The sequence below is a fragment of the Microtus ochrogaster genome, unplaced genomic scaffold (genome assembly GCF_000317375.1).
Source record: "Microtus ochrogaster isolate Prairie Vole_2 unplaced genomic scaffold, MicOch1.0 UNK3, whole genome shotgun sequence".
Taxonomy (NCBI): Eukaryota; Metazoa; Chordata; class Mammalia; order Rodentia; family Cricetidae; genus Microtus; species Microtus ochrogaster.
In genome coordinates, this window is record NW_004949101.1 from 4,698,593 (window position 1) to 4,716,161 (window position 17,569).

The 17,569-nt window shown below is 50.2% G+C and overlaps 1 protein-coding gene across 1 annotated transcript in view; it reads left to right on the top strand.

Moving 5' to 3' along the window:
- Positions 1-17,569, top strand: part of Rrbp1 (ribosome binding protein 1) — a 66,963-nt gene that overhangs the window by 45,382 nt on the left and 4,012 nt on the right. The window contains exons 6-20 of the mRNA XM_026788479.1: positions 1,150-1,302; positions 2,028-2,146; positions 3,473-3,626; positions 6,045-6,183; positions 7,585-7,754; positions 7,881-7,915; positions 11,274-11,364; positions 12,121-12,213; positions 13,754-13,846; positions 13,925-14,008; positions 14,128-14,217; positions 14,716-14,808; positions 14,933-15,004; positions 15,598-15,693; positions 16,299-16,382. Of these exons, the coding sequence (XP_026644280.1) occupies positions 1,150-1,302; positions 2,028-2,146; positions 3,473-3,626; positions 6,045-6,183; positions 7,585-7,754; positions 7,881-7,915; positions 11,274-11,364; positions 12,121-12,213; positions 13,754-13,846; positions 13,925-14,008; positions 14,128-14,217; positions 14,716-14,808; positions 14,933-15,004; positions 15,598-15,693; positions 16,299-16,382 (1,566 nt within the window). The remainder of the gene's footprint in view (positions 1-1,149; positions 1,303-2,027; positions 2,147-3,472; positions 3,627-6,044; positions 6,184-7,584; positions 7,755-7,880; positions 7,916-11,273; positions 11,365-12,120; positions 12,214-13,753; positions 13,847-13,924; positions 14,009-14,127; positions 14,218-14,715; positions 14,809-14,932; positions 15,005-15,597; positions 15,694-16,298; positions 16,383-17,569) is intronic.

The following is a 17,569-nucleotide window of genomic DNA, read 5'->3' on the forward strand; positions in this document are numbered from 1 at the left end:
TCCTGTACCTCCCTGGTGGGTTGGACATTTTCTTAATATCCTATATGACTTAGTTTTGTAACCAGCACTGAGGAATCTTACGGAACTCTCATGGAGGTGATCATTATAATTGCCACAGACCTGTATCTGGTTGCTGGTAGACTGTGAGCCTTGTAGAGCAAATACTCTGACCTTGCTTGGCCCAGCCTAACAGACTGTTTGTAAGCAAGTGGCCACTGAGGCCCCGGCTGACTTGCAGCTGAGGGAGGAGCTTTTGTTGGTATTTGTATCTTCCCTTTGTAAATAGTTGAATGTTTATTATTTTGTCTGCTTTTATCGTCCTTGTGCCCTTGCAATTGTGGACCATCATATCCCAACAGAGCCAGCGTGTGTATGTCATGCCGGTGTTATATCTCCTAGTCCCAAACCATTGAGAAAGTATATGAGAAAATGTTTGGGAAAGGGTCTTGCTTGGTGATCATTCTTGGAGACATGCCAAAAGGCCTGTCCTGGATGCACTGAGAATGCCAGTCATCTGCAGAGTTTGTGCCACTCACCTGGAAGGACCTGTCAGAGTTGGGCCTGTGACCAGTGTCTGAAGGAGCTTATGGGCTTCAGCACTCCTGGGAGCTCTATGATTTGGCAGTGCTCCCTTTTAAGTGTTCAGGGCCCAGGTGTAGCTTTGAAGACTCCAGGCCAAGGAAGGCAAAACCTTCTGGAAACCGTTCCAGCCATTGTCTTTCCAGACACCACACTCTGGACAAGACCATTGTGTGTCCACTCCAGTGCCAAAGTGTGTGGCCTTGTAAGATAGGGCTCTGCTCAGCAAAGGAGCCCGAGGCCTGCAAACACCAGCCAGACACTACTGAGAAAGTCAGGATGGGAGGTGGTACGGTTCCAGGCTGTATATGGAGGCCGGTCTGTGGATACCTTCTGGGCCCTGCCAGTCTATGCAGGACCCCACTAATCTGGGAATGGGAACAGATCCCAGAAGAGTGTGCTATCAGAGCACCAGTGGGTGCTGGCAACAATACTTGTCTTCTAGGCTACAGAGACAGAACAAACTCCACTTAGAACATTACCCTCTCAATGCTTTTCATGAAAGTAATCTGGCCCTGTTTCTGCCTGCCTGGTCAAGTTCCCTCACCCCTACCTGCCGTTTCTTCTTAGGAGATGGCTTCAGAGAAGGCCAAAGCTGCAGCTGGGGAGGCCAAGGTGAAGAAGCAGCTGGTAGCTCGGGAGCAGGAGATCGCAGCTGTGCAGGCACGAATGCAGGCCAGCTACCAGGACCATGTGAAGGAGGTGCAGCAGCTGCAGGGCAAGGTGGGCACAGGGGAAAGAGAAGGCTTGGGTGACTCATGGGGACACAGAGGGTGAGGCTTGAGCAGAGACTGAGGAAGTCTGCTGGGATCTGAATCTGACTGGGCATTTCCGTACATCTGATGTTATTAACCAGGAAGGTTTAAAATATGTTTTAAAGAGCACCGTTTCAAAAGAGCCTTGCAGCAGGTGAGGCTGCAGTGATGCTGATTACACTTTCTCTAGGTGGTTGGGAGGATCCCATAAAGTAGGAAATCTGAACATACCTTTACCTGGATCGGGAGACCAGCACTGGTGACTCCCTGTCTTGACTGACATTTATCTTCTAAAACCTATGCTTGGCTCATTGTGGGCATGACTGCTTCCCTGCCACATGTCTCAGGGATGCCATGTGGACTCAGGAGGCAAGAGATGAGTCCTCCTTGAGGTAGTTGTGCTCTGTGGCACTGTGCTTTTTTCTCTCAGAATAGTATACCTGTGTGACCTCAGGTACCTGTGCATCTGTCTGCAGCGTTGGTTAGAGAGATGGGTGATGGTGAAGGAGGTCTATACTTGTGCCTGAGACCCTGACACTGGAGTGGCACAGTGCTTGTACCTCTTGCTTTATGCACACTCCTGACTTGTTTTGGAGCAGATGTAGTCTCCAGACCTTCCACTCTGAGCTGTGTGACCTTGCTAATGCTGTGTGTGGCTGACCAGCCCTGATGATCTTGTTGGTAACTTTTCAGATCCGGACTCTTCAGGAGCAGCTGGAGAATGGCCCCAACACCCAGCTGGCCCGCCTACAGCAGGAGAACTCCATCTTGAGGGATGCGTTGAACCAGGCCACCAGCCAGGTGGAAAGCAAGTAAGCTGAGTGTCCCATGTAGAGACCATGGTAACATGTTTCCTAGGACTGAGAACCTGGGTGGACTTAGTGGGTCTCTTGTGGGCTATAGCAGATGCAGTCAAGCGTCTTTCTGGGTGTGGGGCTGGTGTGGCAGCCATACACAGGACTTCCTGTGAGTTTCTACTTGGCCACATCCAGCATCTATGCGGGTTCTGAGCAGTTGCATCTTTTAGCAGCTGGCCCAGAGCCCCTCATGTCATTGATGCTTCAGAAAGATCTGATGTGTGCCAACCTGCTGCTCATCCTTGCTGGCATACATGGTATACGGAGGGGGTTGTCACAGAGTATCAAAGCCAGATTTATTCTAGTTGAGAATATAGGTGTTTCAAGGACCTGCTGTAGTCTCAGTCCTCCACTGCAAGGACATTGAGGACTGAGAAACTCTGGTGTTCTCTGTCATGTGGAATCTCTGTCACTTTCTTTCTGAAGAAAGTTCTGAAGCTTGGGGAATTGTCACCAAGTAGTGGCTGCTGCCTCCCCTCAGTCCAGAAACCCTGCCTGGTCGGGAGTCCACAGCAGCCAAGTGGGTTTTACCAGCCCTGTTTCCATCCACAAGTCCTAAGCAGTCCCGAGAAGGCGCCACACCACCCTTACCAGGTCATTTGGATCTCTGCACTGTACAGTGCTTGAGTTAAAGGTTCTGTGGTTAGGTCTCTGGTATAGTTTGTCAGAGAGGAGGGACCCCACCTGTCAGTGAAGCACAGCTGCTCGCAGCTGGGTTTTCACTTCTTTTTGTCCCCTTGTCTTATGCTTTGTTTAGCTAGTAACAGAGGTAGACATTTGATTAGTTTCAAACTTTCCTTCAGTAAGTTTCCTGAAATTCCAGAATATTCTTGTGGCCTGACACCCACTTTAAAGTGCCACACTGAAGCACTTTTTCTAAGTGTCTTGATCTCTAGCCTTGAATGGCCTCTCTGGTCATCTGGTGGAACAAGGAGCCAGGACGAGGACCATCAGTGCCTTCAAGAGGCACTCCCTAAGCTGGCCATCCTCTCTTCTGCAGTGAAGTGAGACACACGTGCAGGGAGTGAGGGGACGCTCCTTGCACCTGTCTTGTCTTTGTTCTGTCTGCTTCCAGTGGTGTCTGAGAGAGGCCTTTTGCTCCACATACTATATTGGCAACCCATTTTCAATAAAATCCACACCAAAAGCCACATGGTTTACTCTTAGATAATGAACCTAAGAGTTGGGCACTAAACTAGAAAAGGGCAGATATGCCTGAGAGAGGGATCAGTTGCCAGTCTCTATCCCCCTCCTCAACTGGGGCTGGGAACTGTCTTACAGGCAGAACACAGAACTGGCAAAGCTCAGACAGGAGCTTAGCAAGGTCAACAAGGAGCTAGTGGAGAAGTCAGAAGCCTCCCGGCAGGAGGAGCAACAACGGAAAGCTCTGGAAGCCAAAGCAGCCACCTTTGAGAAGCAGGTCCTACAACTGCAGGTGAGTAGCAGTGGTAGCCACCTCAGTGTCCATTCGCTGCGCACTGAACCTGATTGTATAGCCCTGTGGGTGTTCTGTATGAGCATAGTCATCCCTTTCCAGGCAGGGTGAATAGCTGGAAGTTTAGTCAGTGTTTGGGGCTTGAACTCTTGAACTTTGCCTTGTTAGAGCAGTAGCATACAGGAAATGCTGTGTGCTAAGCATCAGTGTGCTTGTTACCAATAAGTACCAATGTTATACCCTAAATGTTATACCCTATTCTACAAGGTAGGAACTGTTGACATCTGCCATTCACTCACAAGGACGCTTGTGGCCCAGAGAAGTGAAACAACTACCCAAAGTTTGCATGGCAAGGGGCATGGCAAAGTCAGACTCTGGGTCTGAGTCTGGCTACTGCAGCTCTGAAGTGACAGTGAGCTTCTGGCTGGAGATGCTGTGGCTTGGAAGATGTTTCCCAGTCTCTTTCAGAGGGAGGGAGGTTATCCTCGTAGCATGCTAGGTAACACCCACAAGGCTTCAGTCAGCCCCGGGACTTACGACTTCTGATGCTCCTACTAGCTTGTGTGAAGTCGAATTGGCCTAGGCTGAGCCCAGCTTCCTCTCTGCTCCTGGACATGACAGTAGTGCCTGTCTGCAGTGCAACTAAAGATTAGCCGTGTGAGACTGCAGCTTGCTTTTTAGAAAGAAAGGCCTTTTTCATTCTGCCTTTCTAACTCTTTGGGGACCAGGGCGGGCAAGGCCCTACTGGCTTAGTTCCCAAAGCATAGCATCAGGAGGTGGCCCTAACTCTGACCCTAGAGCCATCTTCCAGGCGGTAAATGGAACCTGTCCCTACTCCTTGTCCCAGGATAGACTGAACCTTAGTCCCAGCAGTGTTTATTTATGGAAGTCCATGGCCTGTTGGCCTAGCATAGAACTAGCCTGCCTGTGTTGATGACCTTCTTCCAGACTAAAAGGCTCGTTGTCTCCTAAGGTGTATGTAAGTGCTTTCTGTTAAAGTTTTGAAGTTTTTAATTTCTTTAGATGAATGGATTCCTGTGATTGTTTATTGAAATCAGTACTTTAGTTAATGTTGACCACGAGAAGAAAAATGAGCAGTCTCTCATTTTTCAGTGAGAAGAAAAATGAGACAGGTTGGTTCTCCTACTTAATGAAAAGAGAGACACAGGCGGGCTGGTGGTATTCTTGCACAGGTGATGTCTCTGTCCTGTTCTTCTCAGTACTGACAGAGCGGTGAGGATATTATATATGCTATGATGGATGGGCAGAGGAGAAGCATGCCTGCCCACTGGGAGACATTGGACCATTCTTTACTTTTGTGCCTTTTATTTGGAGCTGAGCCAATCTTTTGACACATTTGAATGTAGAGAAAATATTACCCACCCTAAAGCTACCCCAACTTTCCCTTGTATAGTGCACACTTTTCTACAGCCAAGGGGCACATTCTTAGCAAGAGCTGCTCTATCACTGGATTCAGCTTTGTCTCCATGTCATTAAAATGGTTGGCTTAGCACCCCTGTGCAGACATTGCTCTGGAAGAGAAGGAAATTGGTGTTTTCAATCTGTCAGCCCCTTAAAGTGTTTGAGGCATGTCTTGGAATACCACTTTAGCTGACTAGAGTTACTTGTTGACTGTCCCCTCTCACTCGTCCGTGATCCAGACAAACTTGGGTTCTGAAGAGATCTGGTCCTTTGCAGAATTTGGCCTGTAAAGTACCCACTCGCCAGGAGGCCAGTGTTTAGGAATGATTGACAGATGCCCTGAGGAGGATTGATTGAGAGATGAGAAAGGCCTTTCTGCCACTGAGTGGGCAACAGTTGTGTTGCTCTGAACAAGGATGAGGTGGACCTGTCTGTATTGACATGGAAGTCCTCGAGATGCAGACTGAAATAGGAGAAATGGCCGTTTGACGGATCAAGCATGGTTGGACACCGATGGTTTTGTGTGGCTGAACTTTGAAGTAAAAAGGCTAGCAGTGTTATATGTCTTAACTGTGTGCCTTGCTTGTGTGCAGCTACTTCAAGGGAGAGAATTGACACCAATGGGGAAGCTATCTCCCCCCAAACAAGAACTCAAGGATCTGTCCTCACATTGAAGGGGTGCTAGCTGGGGGAATATTTATACAGATTCAGAATTATCCAGAAATGGACTTTTCTTTCTTGTTGAAATTACATCATGAGAGTATTCTCTCCTATTGTATGGGTCCCAAGGACTAAATTCAGATTATCATGCTGGAGGCAAGCACCTTTACCAGCTGAACCATGTCACTGGCCCTGAACTTGTTCTTTGCCCACCATCCAGAGACCACAGTGACTAGGATAACCATGTAAAGAGCTGTGTTCTCTGCAGCCCCTCAGCTTACAGGAGCTAGGCCTCTTCTGCTTCTCACAGCCCTCTTCCTGTCTGTTCCTCCTCAGGCATCCCATAAAGAGAGTGAAGAGGCTCTGCAGAAGCGCCTTGAGGAGGTCACCCGGGAGCTGTGCAGGGCACAGACTAGCCACGCCAGCCTCCGGGCAGATGCTGAGAAGGCCCAGGAACAGCAGCAGCGGGTAGCAGGTGAGTGCAGCAGTGTCTATGGCTCTTTCTGGATGACTGTCCCAGATGAGTCTTCCCAGTGACCTTGTCTCATTGTGGGAACCATAGCATAGTGGGCCCAAACTATCCACCACTGGCTACAGAGTAGAACCTGGAAGTGTTAAACATGAGGTGAGGACGGTAGAGGGGGGGCAGGGCCTGCAAGGGCTGGATGAGGCCTAGGTGGTGCTGGTGATAAGAATGTGGTGATCAGTCACTTACCCACCATTCCTCCTGAACCTCTGACATGGGCGCTAGGCTGGCAGCAGTGCTAGCCACAAGGACTAGTCACAACAATGCCTTCTGGACAGACAGTTTGTGGTGGGGCAGAAGTAAATGCTTGACTTTCTGAGATAGATGATTTTTGTTACAACCACACTGCTCTGCTACTGGGGGCAAAGCAGCCATTGATATCCTGTAATCGACAGTCCTGGCATTGAAACAAAACTCTTTTTACAATGGGTGGGGGTGAGCAGCCTTGGGCCAGCTTCCTGGCCTCTGCTCTAGAAGGCCAGGTATGCCTTTGGCCACTGTGTGCCCTCTGAGGTAGAAGGTGGGATCTTAAAACTATAGGTCAGAAGAAGGAGAGCCCAGGCAGCACAAAGCCCAGAGAAAGGAGTGGACTTGCCGCAAGTATGTACTGGGATGAGAAAGCTGACTACATGGGAAGATGTGGGGCAGGGCCATGACTCATCTCCACTGGCACTCCTCAGAATTGTGGTGCAGGCTCAGATGGGCAATGGGAGAAGCGGTGATAGGAGCAGCTGCCATTGTCCAGACAAGAAAGAGAGTGGCCTGGTGGAGGCAGACTTTGAGATGGTGGGTGCAGAGCCCCCATGCTACAGATGGGGAGAGAGGTGATCCCATCCCTGGGAAGCTGGGACTCAGTCTCTCTTGCCTTGTTCAGGCTCCATCTGGAAGCATCACCTAGGGTTGAGCCTGAAGATCAGCCTCAGGGAGAGGAAGCGTCAGAGGCACTGGGCTAACTTAGCTGTGGGACTTGTGAGCTGACCGTAGCGGGAGGATGTCTCCCACCGAAGGGCCAGGCAGGTCCTTGGGAGGGCACAGCGGCTGGATGTCTCACTTCTGCTCTCAGTCTCACTCCTATGAATCAGTGCTTTGTAGAGAGTGACTTGTGTGTAGCTTGCACTGAATATGCTTTGCTTGCTGTTCGTTTTCCTTCACTAGTTTATTTTACCTGTGGTGCTCACAGATGTCGCTGCCACAGATCGCCTTTCCTTACCAGTCCATAAGCAGCTCCATGCGGAAGTGAGGCCTCTGGGCACACAGTGCAAGAGGGAGCCCTTGGCGTTCTATGTGTGTTGGAGGAGGTGCCCAGCCAGGCATTTCCAGACCCTGACTTCTTTCCTTGTCCTTCTACAGAGCTGCACAGCAAATTACAGTCCTCTGAGGTAGAAGTGAAAAGCAAGTGTGAGGAGCTGAGTAATCTCCATGGGCAGCTCCAGGATGCCAAGGCAGAGAACTTACAGCTCACAGAGAGGATCCGTTCCATTGAGACGCTTCTAGGAGCAGGCCAGGCCCAAGTCACCCAGGTCAGTCATTTCTCAGGCCAGTCCGAGGAGAGGGTGAACTCTGCTGAGCAAAGGGCCTCCAGCCTTGCCCAGTTCCTGCACTTGTGAGCCTTGTGGAACCAAGGAGCTTTCTGTGGTTTTTTTCAGGCCAGCCAAGCTGAGGTGGACCAGCAGCAAACTCGGTAAGCTTCACGGAGGGCTGCAGGGCTGTTGCTCCAGCTGCAGCCCAGGTTGGCCATGGGCCCCTGGAAGCTGGAGCTTTCACTGGAATGCTTGGGTCTCCTCGGGGGGGGGGGGAATCCTCCTTCAGAATTTTTAGATTTTAGAGTCCCCTTGTTTAACCTGTCCCTCCGGTGACTTAGAGGATAGAAGACAGACTTGGTAGGGAACAAAGCCACCTTGCAAGAGTTTTGCACTAGTCTGCTTTCCATAGTTACAGCGGAATACATGAGGCTGGGCACCCTTCAAAAGAAAAGATACTTCCTCAGCTCTCAGGTTTGGTATCTGGCCTCTGGTGAGGGCCCTCCTTGGCTCTCACATCCCAGTGTGTAACACAATGGCAGGAATCCATAAGTTGCTCGTGGTGAGGCAGGAGACCAGGGTCAGGCTTATTGTTTACAACAGCTTGCCTTTATAGAAATAATTCCTTTTTTAGGGCAGCACTCCCATGACCGAACTACCTCCCCCTAGGCCCTGCCTCTTAGAGGTCTCACGCCTTCTTAACACTTGAAGCTTAGCCCAAATCCCTGGATGAACATAACAATGAAACTCAGAGTAAGCTGTGCTGCCTCTCTCCAGTGCTTCATAAAGGCTCTCGGTTTCTGCAAGGTGTGGGGTTTTTAAGGATTGAGATCCAGAAGTCAAATGAGGAAGTGTCCCTTTCTGTTGGAGTAGTCCAGAGCACATTATAGAGTCGTTTCATTTGTGAGGTGACTTCCTGCTGGCCAGACTATTTCCCCTCAGTGTCAGTTGCATACAGACTCACACCAATCATTCTCATGGCTTTTGTTTGCTGTTGGCTAAGGCCAAAGTGTCTGGATGGCCTGCTCAGATCAGGCTCAAGTCTTTCTGACCAGCGCCTCTGGGGCAGATGCCCACAGGCTTGGGAGGTGAGTCCTGCTGCCATGGTCTAGGCCCCCAAAGCAGCCATGTGAAGGAGGGGTACGAAGAATGGTCTCCCTGCATCCTGGCAGTGTCCTAGGATAGCAGCCACCAGGATCCTTCATTCTGACTGTTACTGCCAAAGAGTTGTTTCTCCATGTGCTTTGCAGTAATGCAGCTTCCTAGTCACAGCCTGAGTGTCCCCTGGCATCCTCCGGGCTCTGTAACTGGGAGGAGGGGCATGCTAAGAATAAACTAGAAACTCACTTGAAGACCCAGAAGTCAGCCCTCTCAGAATGCATGGATGAACCTCTTTTCTCCTGATGATATTTATAAGGTGGAGAGGTTGTATTCGTTTACGGCTTTCTCTTGTGTTTTAAGATCATAGTTTTGAAAACCAGCATGATAAGACACACCTGTAATTTTAATATTTTAAAGATTGAGGCAGGAAGATTACAAGATTAAGGACAGACAGACCTACCAGACCTTGTATCAAAACAACCTCAGGTTTTTGTGTTACACAGTAAAATTACTAAGATAACTAAGTCACACTCTGAATAAGACCTGCTAAAGTCTGGTGTTAGTATGTCCAGCAGGAATTGGTTGATTTCCTTCTGAAACAGTGTATCTGTAAGTTGCCTAAGTGGAGCCACCCTGTTCTGAGCTGGAGTACCAAACCAAATGTTCTGGAACTTTATAGCCACTGCCAAGGAGGTTATGGTCAGTGTGTCCTTGCCACTGGTGTGCATGCTTCTTCCTCAGGGTCTTACCCTGGACGTGCTCGGGGTGTTCTGCCAGAAGAGACGATTGTATAATGCTGGCCTCAGAGGGAGTAACTGAGGGATCCAAGTGGAGCTTTCAGGGTGTATTCAAGGTTTCGTGGGCCTAAAACCCATAGCCACAAAGCCCACTAGGCCAGGTCTGCCATATTCAGACTGAAAACAGAAGCTGTGCCAGACTGAATCCATTGTTAGTCAGGGTGGTCAGGATGGCCATGTGTTCAGCCCATGCTGACTTTATAGTTCATGTTAGTGTGAATTAGAATGGTGGTTTTCAAAAAGCTTTTGACCATGGCCTCCTGAAAGAAACGTGTGTGTGTGTGTGTGTGTGTGTGTGTGTGTGTGTGTGTGTGTTCCCTTCTAGCTGACATTGGCAATCAGATCCCTGCATCAGACTAGTAGCAGCTACTCTGTGTCAGGCTTCTCTTGGCATCTCAGAGTTGCTCAAGCTGCTGGTTTAGAATATCATTGATATCTTATGATTTTGTTGCTGTGAAGAGACACCATGACCACAGCAAGTCTTAAAAAGGAAAACATTTAATTGGGGCTGACTTACAGTTCAGAGGTTTAATTCATTATGATGGGAAGCTCGGTGGCATGCAGGCAGGCATGGTGCTAGAGAGGTGGCTGAGCATTTACATCTGGATATGCAGGCAGCAGGAAGTGACAGTGACACACTAACCAGGCTCGAACTTCTGAGACTCAGAGCCTAATGGCACACTTCCTCCAACAAAACCACACCTATTTCAGCAAAGCCACACCTTCTAATAATGCCACTCCCTATGGGCCTATGGGGGCCATTTTTATTTAAACCACCACAATTGACTACTTCTGGACTTTGGGTTTCCTATATCTGGCTCGGGCCATCTGTTCTACATTCAGTGCAGAAGGTATCACATTAAGATGTCCATTTGAGGCTCATCCCCAAGAGCCTTGAGTATAGCTTTTATTTCTCTATGGTGAAGGTCACTGGAGAGCACTGGAAAGATGGGGACTTGACCATCCTATAGTGTGATAGGTTGTCTTAAGCTAATTCCTCAAACTCAGTCCCAAAACTAGGAAGAAGGAGCTTGTAAGTCTCTGAAGCGCTAGAAATCAGTGGACTCTTTTTTTTTTTTTTTTTTTTTTTTTTTTTTTTTTTTTTTTTTTTTTTTTTTTTTGGTTTTTTTGAGACAGGGTTTCTCTGTGGTTTTGGAGCCTGTCCTGGAACTAGCTCTTGTAGACCAGGCTGGTCTCGAACTCACAAAGATCCACCTGCCTCTGCCTCCCGAGTGCTGGGATTCTTGAGAGCTGCTAAGAACCGTGGTTCCAAGAGTTCCAGCTGGAGGGGCGGCAGCACTGCCCTGAGTTTCAGCGCTAAGGGCCAGGTGTGCACCCACAGGGAAGGGTCAGCTGACATGGGCTGTGGTACCCAGAAAGGACCTAGGCTAGAAGAAAGAACGTCTTAAAAACCTTACTTCTAACTCTGACTCAGGTCCTTGCCCTGATTCCCGTGCTTAAGGTGAGTGGAGAAAGAGGCTAGGCAGCTATAGATAGGCTTTTTAAAGCATATGCCCAGGCAGATGGGAGGGACCTCAAGCTGGGCCAGGTGCCCAAGCAGAGAAGAAATGAGTTCTTGGAGCCAAGACTGACACCTCACCATCCCCCTCCCCGCCCCCAGTCTCAAGGAGCTGGAGTCACAGGTGTCGTGTCTGGAGAAGGAGACCAGTGAGCTCAAGGAGGCCATGGAGCAGCAGAAAGGGAAGAACAATGTGAGTAGAAGGGGCAGAGAGGAGCCTGTGGGCCAAGTCCTCCCAAGTCACCTGAAGACACTCTGTGACCACCCAGGCCGCATGGGACGTGGCTCGCTCCCAGCTCCTTTCCCCGTTGTTTGTGCTGGAAGTTTACAGTGTGTGCTGAGCCGCTCCTCAGCCTCTCCATTCCCACACGGCCCACAGCTATCCCATAGCAGACTGCCCAAGCATGGGGCCACCTCTGGGCTGGGATTGCAGTGGTTGGCCTGGCTCAGGACGTACGCTCCCTTTGAACAGTTCAGGGTAGGGAGGGTGACACTAGAAGCCATGAAGAAGTCATGCACAGGTGGCATACCTCTCCACTGACTGGGGCTGTGCTTGCAACGTGCCTTGTTACAGTGCCCCCATAGAGAACAAAGCTTCCCAAGGACTGTCCAGGCCAGAACTATGCCAGGGGCCACAGGAAACTTCCCTCTAAAGAGATAAGCTAGCTCCCACTTCTCTTTCCTGAAAATGGCAGGCCATTTTACCTTGTGCCTTGACCATTCCTACTTCTGGTCACAGTATCTATCTTGTATATGAGCCACCTGCCCTGAGAGGCCATGTGTACATAGACCAAGGAAAGAATACTTGGTTCCTAGCAGGTCCTAGGAGATTCCCTGGTGTGGACTAAAGGAGGCTCTGTGAGCTCTGCTTTTGCTGAGACCAGCTTGAGGCGGCCAGTGGGGACTGTGCTATAATTGCCCCACGCTGATTTTCTCTGGTTCCCTCTAGGACCTCCGAGAAAAGAACTGGAAGGCCATGGAGGCACTGGCCTTAGCTGAGCGGGCCTGTGAGGAGAAGCTGCGCTCCCTGACCCAAGCCAAGGTAAGAGCCCCTGTGCATCCTGAGTGCTTTGGTAAGGCCACGGGTGAAGCACCAATACCCATCTCTTTAGCAAACACTATGAGACTCAAAAGCCATGGACTGGCTAGCCTTGGCTTTAGAACATTTCCTGTATCTAACTGCCCCCACCACCCAAGCTCCATGGCCTCTTCTTTCCTTCTCTCCCTCCTTGTTTTGTCATTTTCCTTAAGATGGAGCAAATAAATTTGTGCCCTGACGCTTTTCTCTGTTGAGAGGAGCGCAGACCCTGAGCAAGCCCAGGGTTATGCAGCTTACAGATTTTGTGCATTTTTCATCCTGGACTAAGTTGAAAATTATATTGTATCTCAGGGACTGGGCAGTGAAGTCCTCGAGGGCCATTTGTTGGCCAGGAGCCAGTATGGCATCTCATCCCCAGCAGTGGTGACACCTAGAGCTCCCTGCACCTGCGCCCATCACACATGAAAGGCTATCTCTTGCCAGCATCACTTACACGGGAGTGTCCATCTCCATAGGACAGCTTTGCAGTAACTCTCTCGTGGTTCTCCAAAGAAAGACCTGGGAAAGGCTAGCCTTAGCCACACTGCATTCTTAGAGCTGAAGTCAGATTCCTGGAATATTGGACTTTTAGTCCTAGAAATGACCCATGAATCTGGCCCACGTTTGTGGCAAATGTGGAAGTTGTGGTCTAAGCTGTTACTTTACTTGATTGTCGCTACACAGGCAGATAGAGGTAGAGGGTGACCTCATATGTCATGTTGTTTGCCTTCATGGATCAGGGATAGATAGCCAAAGTGCTGCTCACAAGGTTGGGGTCCTTGCCACGTCAAGCCTCAAGCCATACACAGAGGTATGGAACTGAAAGTGGGTTCTAGCTGTCTCAGGTTTAGACAAAACTTTTAGGCCAAAGTTCCCTGGAGCCATTCCACAGACTTGTGTCCTCAGGGGATGCAGTTGTCCTGGGCTTTGCTCGATGGCTCCTTTAGGTCTTCTCTGCCTCTTTTCCTGGTGCTGTGCCTTGCGTAGGGGGCTGCTGACTCCCTCTGGAGGACCAATGAGGAGTGTCAGGCTTGGCACAGCTTGGGATGAGTCAAGCTTGGGTCACGTTCACTGTGTTCTTTAAGTTGGTTTAGCTCTGCCTGGTGGGAATTTGGTCCCCTTCTCCTCCTCTAGCTGGAGCTGACCCTTTTCAGCCTCTGTCTCTGTCTCCTACTGGCCCTGACCCTGGTGGCTGCTGGATATGCCCTGCTTCCACCTTCAATTTCTACCTGTTCTGACACCATGCACCTTCTAGCCTCTTCCCGCCCCCTCCCCGCCCTTACTGTACACCTCAGCTTGGTTATTATACACGTGTGTATATCCTTGCACACACAAACTGGAAAGGGAAAGTGTTTGGGACCTGAGTGTCTGCTGGTTTGCACAAATAACCAGGGCCATAGACCAAACATCCTAGCCTCCTCTGACTTGTCCCTCCCATGCAGTGCTGAGGATGTGCTCTTCGGGGGCATAGGCTGAGTGCTGCCCTTTTCTCTCCATCCTCCAGGAAGAATCAGAAAAGCAGCTCCATTTGGCTGAGGCCCAGACCAAGGAGGTTCTGCTGGCTTTGCTCCCAGACCTCTCCATCTCAGCACACCAGGTAGGGAGAAAGATGACTCCCCAGGTCCCCATTGTTGTCAGGGAGCAACCTGGCCCCACCATGCCTGTTTCTTTGCAGAACTATGCTGAGTGGCTGCGGGAAGTCAAAGAGAAGGGCTCTGAGCTGCTAAAGAAACCACCTGCCTCCGTAGAGCCCTCCTTGGTAAGTGACACTGCTGGGCTGGGTCCTCCTCTGGCTCTTGGGAATCAGGAGTCCAGTTTGTTCAGTGAGTTATCAAGAGGAAGGACTAACCAAACTCCTGATTGTCCCTCTGCCCTCAGGACATAGTCTCCAAGTTGAGGGAGGCCGAAGAGACCCAGAACTCCTTGCAGGCTGAGTGTGACCAGTACCGCACCATCCTGGCAGAGACGGTGAGCAGCCAGGGCTAACTTTGGTAGTGACTTAGTGGTAACTGTAGCTTGGTGTTCCTAGGGCACTGCCAGGAATAAGAGCCTGGAGTCTTTGGGGCAGATGACATGGTTCTGTGTGCCCTCATGTAGCCACCTTGCCCTCATCTCTTTAGCTGGATGGTATTAAGTCAAGAACAAGCATGGATTTAAGGTTTGGGGCTAGGAAAGATAGTTACAATAGGGATGCTTGGGCTGGCAGGCAGGAAGGACGAGGTAGGCCTGGAGTAAATGGGGTTGAGCCCTTTGATTCCAAGAATAGTAGGAGTTCTGGCAGCTTTACGGGGGCTGTAGACCTCATTTCCTGATAAAGCCCTGCCAGGGCCAGCTTCTTTCCCCTGTGACACTCAGGTCAACAGTCAGTGGAGAAGACTAGTGCTGCAGAGGGTGAAGAAGATGTAGTTTGTGTTTGCGGGGTCACTGAGGAGGGAGGGGCCTGCCTCAGTGTTGCCTGCTCTCCAGGAGGGTATGCTCAAAGACCTGCAGAAGAGCGTGGAGGAGGAAGAGCGTGTGTGGAAGGCCAAGGTGGGGGCTGCTGAAGAGGAGCTCCAGAAGGTATGGCTGGCCTGCATATTTCCCAGAGCTTGATGGCCACAGCACTATGGGCACCTGAGCTAGTGGGTCCAGGATGCTTCTCCCAGAGTCTCGTGCCTGATGGGTCTTGTCTTACCCCTTGTAGTCACAGGTCACAGTGAAACATCTGGAAGACATTGTAGAGAAGCTAAAAGGAGAACTTGAAAACTCAGATCAGGTATGTTGTCTCCGTTCTGATGATTGCTTTTTGTTGTCCTATAAATTTGCTGGTCATGTTCTGACACTCATGCCAAGACTGTATGCATCCTTGTTATTTTTCTCCTCACAGACCACATGTCCAAGGAGGCCATAGCTCATCTGAGCAAGGGCTTTGTCTTGTTGAGCCTAAGTGATAAGGTTTTATAGCCACAGTGGCCTGGGAGCCATGAGCTGTGTAGTCTGCCCAGTAGTGGCTTAGTTGTAGACCTTAGAATTCAGGGGTGTGCTTCCTGGGGGGCCTGCTGCTCTTCAAGGTACTGCAGCAAGCCTTGGCCTTTGGAAAAGTGCCCTCTGTCCTAAGCTTTGCCAATACATAAACTTTGCTCTACCCACCCTGAAGCCTGAGGACTTTTCAGGACCTGTTCGATGTTCAATGAGGGGTTCTATTGCTAGGGACTGTTTCTTTGTGACCTCAGTGTACCTGGTAGTATATTTACCCTTGCTTATTTTGGGGCCAGCCAGACTCGACAGCTATCATTCCCACTCGTATAATAAGGGCCCCTGCTGGCTACTGAGAGGCTCTGACCAGTGTCCATGTCTGTCCCTGTTTAGGTGAGGGAGCACACTTCACTTCTGGAAGCAGAGCTGGAGAAGCACATGGCAGCTGCCAGTGCAGAGTGCCAGAATTATGCCCAGGAGGTGGCAGGGGTAAGTGAATCCACCATTCCTAGGTTCTGGTCCTGAATGGCCTCTGCCCCATGAAGCCTGGGTTATTCTGAGTGGCTCCTTCTTTACTGTGGAGAACTTGTCCACAGGACCCTTAAAAGCTAGGTTTTCAGGTTTCACCCGAAGCCCTTCTGATGCCCCTTTGCACTGACAGCCCTGAGGTGTCTTTGGGCAGATTTCGGAAAGGCGGCCCCGATGCAGGGCAGGGCCAGAGCAGCACCTCCTGCTCCAGCTGGCCTTTGAGCATGAGGCCTCTCTGCAGGTTTGCTGCTGTCGTTTTTAGATGCCACTGGATTTCGGTCTGCTACAGTCTCCTGATTTCAGGAGATCGCCCAAGCCCACACCCTCATCTGGTTTTGGTTGCAAATTTTTGCTCTTTAATAAGAGGTGGTGGGCAGGTGTTTCTAAAGCCTGGGTGTGCCTTCCTAAGTCAACTGACAGGAAATGGTAGCTGGAGGACACCTGCCCCTTCTATGTCAATCTTCCGGGCTTGGGTTCCATCCCAGGGTTAGATATGGACTCACTGGAACCGATTTTCTTTTCTTTTTTTCTCTCCTCTACCTCTCACCCGGCTGTTTCCCCTGAAGTTGAGGCAGCTTCTGTTAGATTCTCAGTGTCAGTTGGATGAAGCCAAGAGTGAAGCTCAGAAACAAAGCGCTGAGCTTGCCCTGGTAGGTTGGCTTATGTCCTGGGCTGGGGAGTATGGCATTGGGGGTGTGTGTGTGTGTGTGTGTGTGTGTGTAATTAACTGGATGGTGGTGTTTTAACATCCATGCAGAGACTCTGAAGCTTAGCAGGTCCTGCCATGCTTTAGTCCTGTTACATAGACTAGGTTGAGACTTTGGCAGGATGCCTAAAACTCAGAGCTGGGCTTGTAGTTGCCAGGGGCCAAGATATTCGCATTCTGTTTCCCGTCTTTGGGAAGACCTGTCTACTGCTCAAAACTGAGAGCTCAAACAAACAAACAAATGAGAGCTGTGATACGACAGCCCTGTTAGCCTCTCGTCACCTGCCCAGTCCAGGACATCACAAAGGGTCTCTTGGTGCCTTTTGGTGGCACGCCTTTGCTTTCTGTAGGTTTTCCTGCTTCAGTGGTGGCTCAGGCCCTGTCACTACAGTTACACAGGGCAGCCTGCCCACTCTGGCCCTCTGTCAGGCACTGGGAGCAGATAATCCTGCAGAGATGTGAGGGGCTGTACTGTGCCTCGGAGGCCATTCCGTTTTCCCGGTTTGCAGCTGCAGTGTCTGATTGCATGCCCTAGCTGCTTGGCCAGTTGAGCTCCTTCTTCACTGGGCTGCCTCCTCCACCCCACCCCCCAGCTCTGGCTATTGGCAGCAGCCCACTCAGCCAGAGCTGTGGTCTGTTGCATCTGCACAGTCATTTTGAAAACCTTGAAGTAGCTGTCAGCTTCTGAAATTTGGAGATGGAACATGGGGAGCTCTGGCCAAGAGACCAAGTCTGGTATGTTAGGCTAGCATCCTCCACGCTGTCTTCTAAGTCCATCATGGGTGCCTAGCTCACTGGATCCCGTTCTTTGGCCTTGCTCAGACTACCACACCAGAAGTGGGTGTTGTCTAGGCCAAGTTACCTGAATGAATCTAAAGCTTTTTCTCAGCCATTTGCTAGGTTGAGTCTGGGTGAGAGGCCTCCACCCCACACCACACCCAGGCAGTATATGCACACAGAGTATGCCTGCCGGGGGTTCTTGTTATCTTTTAACTGTGCCCTTTGGTTTCTGCCTGTTGGGACTTTTGGAAAGGAAGACTTGGGGTGGCCTTCCAAGTAAAACTTAAGTGGAACCTGAGGCTGCCCATATTTCCTGAAGAACTTGTACTTGAGTTCTTTTTTTTTTTTTTT